Genomic DNA, 9906 nt, shown 5'->3' with positions numbered 1-9906 from the left:
TAAAAGCCTCTGGACACCTGAAGAGGATGAGCAAACAGAGGATTCAAGGATGGGAGACCCACCTCCACTAAATGTGTGTTTCCCTATTAAAAAAAAAAGTCCCTCCTACCAATAGGGGCAGTTTAGAGGGTGAGGGGCTCCCTAGATTTCTTGGCCATTCCTTTTCTTCCCAGTTAGTGTCATTAGTGCTTTATTAGTGCTATATGGAACCCATATAGCAAAAGCAGCCCACATTTTTGTCATGGGAGCTTGCACTGTCCCTAGAAAGACACCAAACCTGGGTCTCTGTGGCAGGACGAGAGCATCAAGGGCACTAACCACCAACCATCCCCCTGCTTTAACACGAGAGAACCGGCAGAGAAATCTGAGCCAATTCTCCAGTTTGGCCACCAGGGGTCATTTTACCCTTAAAAATCAAACCGTTTGTTAATGACCTCGAAAGGACACGCAGGAGACCCTACCCTAGTTAAGCAACAATGACACACAGACAGAAATACATACACGCTGGGTAACAGGTACATAGAAATATACACATTAAAAAAAAAAAAAAAAACCAGGTGGTTATACAGAGGCAGAAGAGACATGCAACATCTTTGTTGCTCTGGTTGGAATCTTCTCCCAGGGTGGGGGGGTGGGGTGCTAGTGTGGGTGGTGTGGCAGTGGGGGCAGGGAGTGTGTCAGCAATCCAAGAAGCCCAGAGCACTCCCTCACATGGGAATGTTCTGCTTCCTGTCTCTCCTTCCCCCACCAGCCACATTAAAAGCCCCCATTCCTCCCTCCCTGCTGGGCCCCCTACACCTCATTTCAGAATAAGCCTGTGACATGGGGCATTTCCTTCTTTCATTTCTCCTGTGGTTCTCCCTTCCTACGAGCTGGGACAGCCAATAAGTTCCACCCTACTGCTCCTGCCCTCTCCTCCCCACCTCCAAATATCTCCTCGATGACTCGGGAGATTCTACGATTATTGCCTCATTCCTTTGTGTTAAACATTGTCCTCCCTGTAATCCGATTTTAAATCTTTAAATAACACAGTACCTCGAGTTTGGAGATGGGGATCATGGGTGTTGTATAGTTCTCAGATAAGGCAAATGCGTTGATCAGGTCGTTTTTGTTCTTTTTAAAGGCAGAAGAAATGTGGTAGATGAAGGCATAGGTATTTGTGACATGTGAAAGGAGATCAGAAACTCTGATAACTTTACGTCACAATTTTGCCACAAACCAACCATGACCTTGTCCCACTGCCCCATGTCAGAGTTTTAAGAGATAGATTATTCTAGCCTCACATCAAAAAGAAAGTTGACTCTGTAGAAGAGGAGAATCATTTCCTACTTTCAATTTTATTAGTCTATGATTCCTTCATCCCTCCCTACCAACCCACCCCTCCAAAACAAAATAAAGGGATCTAAGGCCCAGTGGTATGAGGAAGCATACCTTGCAGAAAAAATTCTAGTGAGAAAACTTTTCAGCAGACTGTTCAACTGGGTAACTTCAAACGGGCCAAATTTAGAACTTGGGTATTCAGGTTTCCCTCTCTTTGGGCAGAGGAAGGAGGAAAGGATTTCTCCTCCTCTTTAAGAAAGATGGTTCTATAGCACTCCTTCTGTATACTTAAGATTTGTTTGTTCCTGGAAATAAGAGCCAAGATTGAAACCTGAGTCTGAGTACCTGATCCTGTTTCCACACTACCTTGATCATTTGCAATCTCATAAAGTGCTTGAGAATGGAGTTGGAGGGGAAATCCAGCCAGTGTTTCTGCTCAGATAGTTGAATCTTTGATGGATTGACTGAAGGACTTTTCCAGAGGTGTAGGTGAGAGCAGTTCACAGTGAGAGGTGTCTTCAACATTAGTGGAGAGATTACCACTTTCCCGTTGCCTAGGTAGTCCCTGAGATCCATTGGCAGATCTGACTTTTACCCATCGTGTAGTTCCCAGGTCTCGTAGGGTGTTTCGGAAGCCCTCTGCACTGAAATAGTATACAAGGGGATCTAAGACGCAGTTGGCACTAGCCAACACTACCATCACCACCAACACCTGGCGCACCTTGTCCCGGGCTTCGGAGCTGGCATCTACCAGCTTTCCCCGAAGCAGCCCATACACAGCCAGGGCCGTATTGTAGGGCACAAAGCACAGGAGGAAAATGACCAGGTTAGCCAGCAGGAGGCGCACCGTTTTCCTGCGTCGTTCACTCCTGGTGGTACTGGGCCGGGCCAAGGTCCAGAAGACCCGACTGGAAGAGTAGATCATGGTTATCAAGGGCAGTATGAAACCCAGCCCTTCAGCAAGAAGTACCAGCGGCAGCAGCTTGCCCTGCCACAACTTCTCACTGAAGCTCTCGAAGCACAGGTTGACAGTGATGTTCTCATAATAGCAGGGTGAAGGAGCATGAACCCGAGCAGCAGGCACAGCACACACCAGAATCAAAGCCCAGACACCCAGGCAGAGCAGTCTTGCCACCATAGGCCTGCGTAGGTGGCGGAGCCGCAGCGGGTGGACGATTGCAACATAACGATCCATATTGATGAGGGCCAAGAAGATGCAGCTGCCGTACATATTCATCTGGAAGGCAGCCCCTGCTGTCTGGCACAGGAGGTCTGGAAGGGGCCAATAGTGAAGAGCGTAGTAGGAGATCCGCAGGGGCAAGGAAAGGGTAAAAAGCAGATCGCTAGCTGCCAGGTTACACATGTAGACACTGACCACCGAGTGGACCTGTAGGGCTCGGAGGAACACCCATAGTGCCAAGGCATTGAGGGGAAGACCAGTGGCAAGCACCAGACTGTAGCCCACCAGGTGCAGGCGGTGGAAAAGTCGGTAGTCAGGACATGCCGGGATATCAGGGCCATTGGAGGTGGAGTTGGCCGACATTTCCCCAACAAGTGGGCTAAGCTAAGGACATTATCCCTCAAGTTGGGCAGGAGAGGCCAGGGACAACCAAGATGGAGTAGAGGAAACAGAGAGAAGCCAGAAACTCCAGTGCTCCTTTTTTGTTACAATGGGGACCTGAAATGTGAAAAGAAGCCCAAGTTCAATAGCCAGAAAGAACAAACACGTATGCATATCATATCATATACAATAACCGAAGCAACTGCAGGAAGTGGGACTTTTTTCAGTAATTTCCCCCCACTCCGCCGGAAGTCCTGAAACCATCCCACTACTTTTTCAGGTTAGCCTAAATCTGTACTCAGATATAATTGAGTTGACTTCTTCCTTACCATCCTGCTTCCCCTTTTTCCCTCTTAATTCAAGCTGGAGTTTTTCTTGAACACATACATAATTTTGTCCCTTATTTATAAAGTGCTCTGAGCACTTAAGTACTCAGTTTACAATCTCCTCATAGGTTGATGAGCACTCTTTCCATTATAGCTCTATAAAGTTTCTCCAATTAGATATAAGCTCTTAAGGAGTTCATTTTCTATTTTTCTACATTTCCCATTTCCACAGTCCCTAATCCAGTGCTCTCCCTTTAGTAGGTACTCAATGGTATATGTTAAATTAATCAAAACATCAAGACACAACTGTTACATCCTGTCAGAGACATATCATGTTGATTAACCACATCTTAACATTTTCACAAATGGTATGTCACAATTATATAGAAGATTCTGAAAGGCTTTGTATAATCCAATTTTCCTTCTACTCTCCATTCCAAATGAGAGGACTTTACACGCCTTTCCTATAGAATAGCTCTTAAAATATGTTACCACTCCTAACACTTTAAAAGTTAGATAATAATTGTAAAGTACTTAGTACAGAGTCTGGCACATAGTAAGTGCTATATAACTGTTAGTCATTATTATTATATATTCTACTAGGCCCTCCCCATCAAGCCATTAAGCTTATACACTCTAGTTGGCTCATAGTAGCCATTTAACAAATACTAGTTCATTAAGCACATAAATGAATTAGAGGAACTTCTATTTTAAAAACAAAACTAATTTTACTACTTCCCCCCATATAGTTGGTTTAGAGAAGCAAAACAACCAGCCCACCATGGATCTTCTTTGTGTATTGGAATTCTCTGGGTTTTCCAAACTCCCTTAATTTAACTGTACCCTATCTTCCTTATCCCTTTCTCCGACTTGATTAGTCCCTAAAGCCTACAGTGGGGTAGATGGGCACTGGGCCAAGCCAAATGGGAAAGAGAAGGAAACTGAAATGGGTGGGGGAGGAGAAGGGAATAGGTAAGGAGCAGTTGAAATGTGCCATCTCAAACCAATACATCTGTTGAAAGGAGAAGGCCCTGTATGTATTTATGGAGGGGGGGGGGGGGGGGGGGAGAGAGAGAGGGTGTGGGTAGGAGAGGGAACAGAGACAGAACAGCTGCCCTAGATCACAGTCCTAGGGCCTTGTTTCATCATACATCTGCAACCAGGGGAAAAAACATAGATCCACAGGTACAAAGAATGAGTATACAAGGAAGAGAAACGCAGTAATAAGGACATATACACTTAAACTCAAGCCTAGTAAAATGTACAGACACATGAAACAGGGAACACAGAGATGATCAATTAGCAAGTATTTATTAATTTACTGACCCTGAACCCAGCCTTGTGCTAGAATCTTTAAAAGTATATGGTCTCTGCCCTCAAGGAGCTTACAAAGATACGGACATATATATATATATATACACACACACACACTCTCATACCTACAAAAATACACAGAAAATGCAACTGATACATATCCAATACAGTAAGGTAGATTTATGCCCTGTTGGAGACAATGACTCCTCCTGAGTAATTTTCTCCCAAGTCACCTAGACAGATTCCAGTATGTAGCCACCCTCCTTTAAACCTCCCATGCTCTCTCCCCTCTACATCTCCCACTTTTAACCCCAGCCCCAGGCATCTGTCTTCTCACCTGTCCTGTAGCTCTCTGTGATCCATCTCAGTGCCCTCTGAGCTGGGCTGGGCTCTGCACATTGCTGAGATAAGCAAGGAGGGCAGGGTTGTCCTATGCAGCAGACAGGAAGTATGAGAGAGATTGCACAGGCCCAAGAATTCCTCCATTCCCCCCCTACACACACATTTGGTACCCCATTGGTTGATAGTTATTGGCTGGTGGTGTTGGTGGGGAGGGAAGGAAAAGGAAGAAGAATTTCTGGGCTGAGGTGAGAAGCAAGAAGACATGCACATATGTCAAAGAGAAATAGAAAATCACTTTCCTCAACTTCCTCATTTCCAAAAGAAGTGCCACTAACTCATCTCCTACTGGCACAAAATCTCAGTCAACCCTCTGATGACTTCTCCTCATTTAACTAATTACCACCTCCCATCCATGAGTCTTAAAAGGACTCTCTCCTTCCTATACTTTAGGATTACACCTCTCTCCCCAATAACTATCTAGATATCAGTGGTTTGAAAAAATGCTCTGTAAACATTAAAGTATGCTATAAATATGAATTGTTATAATTACCATGTTGTGGGAAGGATTAACTGTCTGAGGCAGCTATCTTCTCTTTAGCTCCATTCTGTAGCCTCCTGGTGGAGGGAGGCTAAAGAATCTGAAGATTCTTAGTGTCTCGATGTTTACTGATATCTTACCACCCTAACAGGGAAGTTTTATTCTGCCAGTCTTCAAACTCTACTCTAGTGGGTTAAAACTATTCCCTTTGGTTTGAGTTCAAAGAAATTACAGAACATACACAGCTGCCTATGCAACCTGATTGGTGTTAAGCTATCTGTCTGGCCCCCTGAATATCCGGCCTCAGACACCCTGATGTTCTGCAACCAGCAGGTTTGGCTCACACTATAGACCCAGATTTTCTGTAAACCTTTGTTCCAACACTCCTGAAAAGTACTTATAAATCACATATAGCATCTTATCTTACTCTGGGCATGAAGAGGAATCCATTTGCCTTCTTCCCAGGAGGAGTCTTTCAGGATGATGGTGGTGACCCTTTCCTTGGGATAGAGGAACAGAGAGTCTGGGGGTCGACTGCAGCGCAAATAAGAGGCAAGATGAAGCCATGCAAAGCATGCTAAGTCTGGAGCAAGGGGACCTGGATTCAATTCTCCTATGTGACCTTGGGCAATCCATTTAACTTTTCAATTTTTGTTTGTCTCTAAAATGAAGCAGCTGGTCCAGATGGCCTCCAAGGTCCTTACTAACTCTGTGATCCTATTAATTGATCCCTTAGGTTCCCTCCCTTCTTCCCCCCTATGTTTTTTGAAGATATTTTTATTGTGCAGAATTAATCCAACCACCTCATTTTACAGATGAGACACAGAAGTTATGACTTTCCCAAGGGCATACAACTGGCAGGTATATGAAGCAGAATTTGAACTCAGATCTTAACTCAGATATTCCTTACTCTTTAAGTCCAGTATTTTATGCACTCTAACAAGTAGCAGACAACCAATGAATCTTAGTTTCTAGAAACCATCTTATTTTCCCAGACCCAAACACACTCTTTCCAACCTAAAAATCTGACTCCTTTTCTGTCCTTCCTAAGCTTCACTTCTATCACTTAAACATCTTTGTTATTGTTCTCTTCATTCCATGGTAACTTAAAGAGCTAAGCCTGAACCCAGGTCTTTTTTTTTTTTTTTTTTTTTTTTTTAAGGCAACTCAAAGGACCTAAGTGTGGCTCTTAGCTCTGCTACTTACTGTGTGCCTTGGGCAAGCCATTTACTGTGTTTGGACCTCAGTTTCCCCCTCTGTATATGAGAATTTGGGACAAGATTGTCTCTTAGGGCTCTTCCAGAGAAAGCTTCTAAGTTTGCTAGTCATTCTGATATCTCTTTAGGCCAATTTGGACACGGACCATGGTTCAGCCTCCTGAGAAGTGGCCTCCACTGCTTCCTGGATGTCACACGTGCTTCCTAATTCCTATTTTTAACAGCTCAAACAATAATCAACAAAGAGGAATGGCTAATTTGGTTCATGAAGTGTGACCTTTATGAGAATATGTGTGGTTGATATGATGCCTGTAGTGAATGTCAGGTCAGGTCAGCCCCTATAAAAAGGCCAGCGCAGGTCTAAGCTCTTCAATGAAAGTTTCAGTGGCTTTCTTCTCCTTGGAATGTCTCCAGCTATTCCTGCTTTGGGCACTCAGAGCTCTCACATAGTTTCTCCCTCCATGATATGAGTAAGTATGAAAGGTCTGTGTCTTGAGATGTTTCTGAATCCCAATGTTTCCATATAGAATGAAGATATGTGTCCTTAAGACTGGTGAATTTGTCTGTTAGTACAAGGGTAACCTAGTGTAATGGAAAGAGCAAAGAATCTGAATATAGAAAATCAGGATTTGAATTCTGTCATTTATTTGTCTTCTAACTATAAACAAGTCCTTTCTTATCTATAAGCCTCAGTTTCCTTATTGACGATATTTATCTATCTAGCTCCTATGGTTGTCATGTAGAAAAGACTTTGTTAAGTATAGTAAAGTGAAATATAAATATGAACCATGATGATTAGCTTTTTTCTAGGTTTCCCCACCTGTCTTTATCTCCATTTTCTTCAAGGTCAGAGTTCAGGAACAAGGTGGTTAAGGGCACAGACTGAAAAAAGAGAGAGACAGAGAGAGACAGAGACAGACAGACACACAAAGACAGAGGCAAGTAGACACAGAGACTAGTCCTATGCATAGGCAAGAGAGAAAATGGTCTACACGGTAGGCTTAGACCATGTGCCATAAAACTACATCTACCCCCAAATCTTCTTTTCATGACACTTCCCCTGTTACTTTTGAGTCAGGCTTTCTGGAGAGATACCCCTAGAGGGATAGTATATTGCTATCAGTTCAGGTAACCAAAAGGATCTAGGGGGAATAGAATAAATAAGTGAGTTTTGATTGGGGACAGTGAGATGGGAAGAGAGTGCCCAAATACAGAGCACTGACCCAGGAAAGTGGAGTGGGGTGGGGCAATGCTAGTGGAAAACTCTGAAAAGTATAGAAAGCTGTTAAAGATTTTGGGCATTAAGAAGAAGATAGAAGTAGGCAAGTGAGACAGGGAATTCAAAAGAACTGTGCCTAGTTAAGTGATCCATGGGAGGAGATCCACAGAGGGGGGCTTTCCTATGAAGGATACAGATACAGATCTCAAAACTTCTGGGCCTGACTGGCCCTCTTCATTAGGAACACTAGCTTCTCTTGGAGTTGTAATTCATTCAAAACCATTCACAGGACCAGAGGCCATCATCATCTTCCCCTCTCACCCCCATTCTCAGGGAGCCTGTGTGTACCATTAGGGAGTACGCCCCCCTGCCAGTGACACCCCCATACCTGTGTTCACCACTGCTGTGCCGATACCTGGTGCTTGCTTCCGCTGTACTCTCCAAGCTGGGCTGGTAGGACCTGCTCTAGAGGCAGGTTTCAACACACCCACCCTAGCATATCCTGGCATGTCCTTTTCCTGCTCACAGCTCTTAAGTGATCCCAAGCAGGGAGGAGGAAGAGACATATTTAGATGCACACACAGGAATAGATACATTCGCACACAGGAAGAGATACATGCAAACAAAGGAATAGACACACACGGAAATAGATATGCATACACAGACCTGCCTCTCTCTGCCCATCAAACACTGTCTTTCCCCGCCTTCAGATAACTCCTCCACATACACACTAAATTTTTTTTTCTGGGAAGACTTCCTGACATACCCACTTTGCAGTCACCAAATGAATAATAAGCATTGCTTCTGATTCTCTTTGCATTTATCCTCATGTCATTCTTCCTCTGACAGTGTCTCCTCCTTTTTTGGATCTGTAAGATTGCTTAGCACTAGAGTAGGACTCACATCTCCCCACTGGCTCTTACACTGCTGGTATTCAGGAAACATCAGAGGTTAATAAAAAGGAGTCACACCAATATACACATACACAACGAGGGTGGGACAATGATCCCTCGAGGAGGCTGGGCAAATATCAGAGTGGAGTTTCTTAGAACAGGTAAAATAGGAGTTCCCTGAAAGGACCAGTGATCCAATGTCCCTTTGACCTCAACCTCAGCTCCCATAGATTCAATCATCTTTATGGAAATTATTCCTTTTTTCTTTTATTCTCCCTTGAGTCCATTGAGGTTTCTGAGGGACAACCTGTCCAGGGTCACACAGCTAAATATTAAGTATTAAGATATCTGAGGTCACATTTGAACTCAGATCCTCCAGACTTCAGGGTTGGTGCTTTATCCACTGCACCACCTAGCTGCCCCTTTCTATCCTGAACTCCAGTCTCTCATTCCCAACTGCCAAATGGATATTTCAAAATGGGTGTCCCACAGGCATCGCAAACTCAACATGTCCAAGAAGGAACACATAGCTTCCCCTCCAACCCCATGTGTCTTGTACTGTTGATCTATTCCAACATGTCTCTTGTATATATTTCCTTTATTCTTACCAAAAAGAAAAAGGGAAAAAAAAAAAAAAAAAAAATGATGACTTCTCTATGTTGCCCCTACTGGAAGCTCTGAGTTTTGATCTGTGGTCCTTAGCTCCAGGGGGCTTGCTAGATTAATGATGGATTTAATTAAAACTACTTATCAGGGTTTTTTTCCCCTCCTATCAGTTTTGATTATTATAGCTCAGACCCAGCAGCCCAAGAGCTGGGATTATAGGTGTCTGTCACCAGAGCTAGCCCTGCCCCCTTCTTGGCATTCACTATGCCAAGTGTACTATGGTACCATAGTACCAAATCTATAATCCTATCAGCATATAAACTTGGTACTTTTGGTTTTGAATATCAGTCTTTGTAAATCAGCCTAATTATGGAGGAAAATGAAGGTAGATGGCTCAGTGGATAGAGTGCTAGGCTTAGAGTCAGGAAGAACTGAGTTCAAATCCAACCTCAGGTACTAGCTGGGTGACTTTGGGCAAGTCACTTAACCCTGTTTGCCTCAGTTTCCCCATCTGTAAAATGAGCTACAGAAGGAAATGGCAAGTCAACTCCAGTGTCTCTGCCAAGAAAA

The 9906-nt window shown here is 43.9% G+C and overlaps 1 protein-coding gene across 4 annotated transcripts; it reads right to left on the bottom strand.

The window, feature by feature from the left end:
• Positions 1-1302: 1302 nt before the first annotated feature.
• Positions 1303-9777, bottom strand: LPAR5 (lysophosphatidic acid receptor 5). 4 transcript variants are annotated; one of them, XM_031938276.1, is made up of 4 exons: positions 8226-9777; positions 5829-5901; positions 4859-4951; positions 1303-2998 (listed from the first exon to the last, which is right to left on the bottom strand). In XM_031938276.1, the coding sequence occupies exon 4, from the start codon at positions 2861-2863 to the stop codon at positions 1757-1759; it is 1107 nt and encodes a 368-aa protein (XP_031794136.1). In that variant the 5' UTR covers positions 2864-2998; positions 4859-4951; positions 5829-5901; positions 8226-9777; the 3' UTR covers positions 1303-1756. The 4 variants fall into 4 exon arrangements, with proteins under 4 accessions (XP_031794136.1, XP_023360318.1, XP_003771297.1 ...); XM_023504550.2 differs by lacking the exon at positions 5829-5901; XM_003771249.4 differs by lacking the exon at positions 8226-9777 and having other exon boundaries at positions 5829-8211.
• Positions 9778-9906: the final 129 nt, after the last annotated feature.

The sequence above is a fragment of the Sarcophilus harrisii genome, chromosome 5 (genome assembly GCF_902635505.1).
Source record: "Sarcophilus harrisii chromosome 5, mSarHar1.11, whole genome shotgun sequence".
Classification (NCBI taxonomy): domain Eukaryota; kingdom Metazoa; phylum Chordata; class Mammalia; order Dasyuromorphia; family Dasyuridae; genus Sarcophilus; species Sarcophilus harrisii.
This window is presented reverse-complemented; position numbering and strand designations above follow the sequence as displayed.

Bases quoted from the DNA above. Each gene is read 5' to 3' on its own strand.
- LPAR5 (XM_031938276.1), bottom strand. From the start codon at position 2,863: ATGTCGGCCAACTCCACCTCCAATGGCCCTGATATCCCGGCATGTCCT.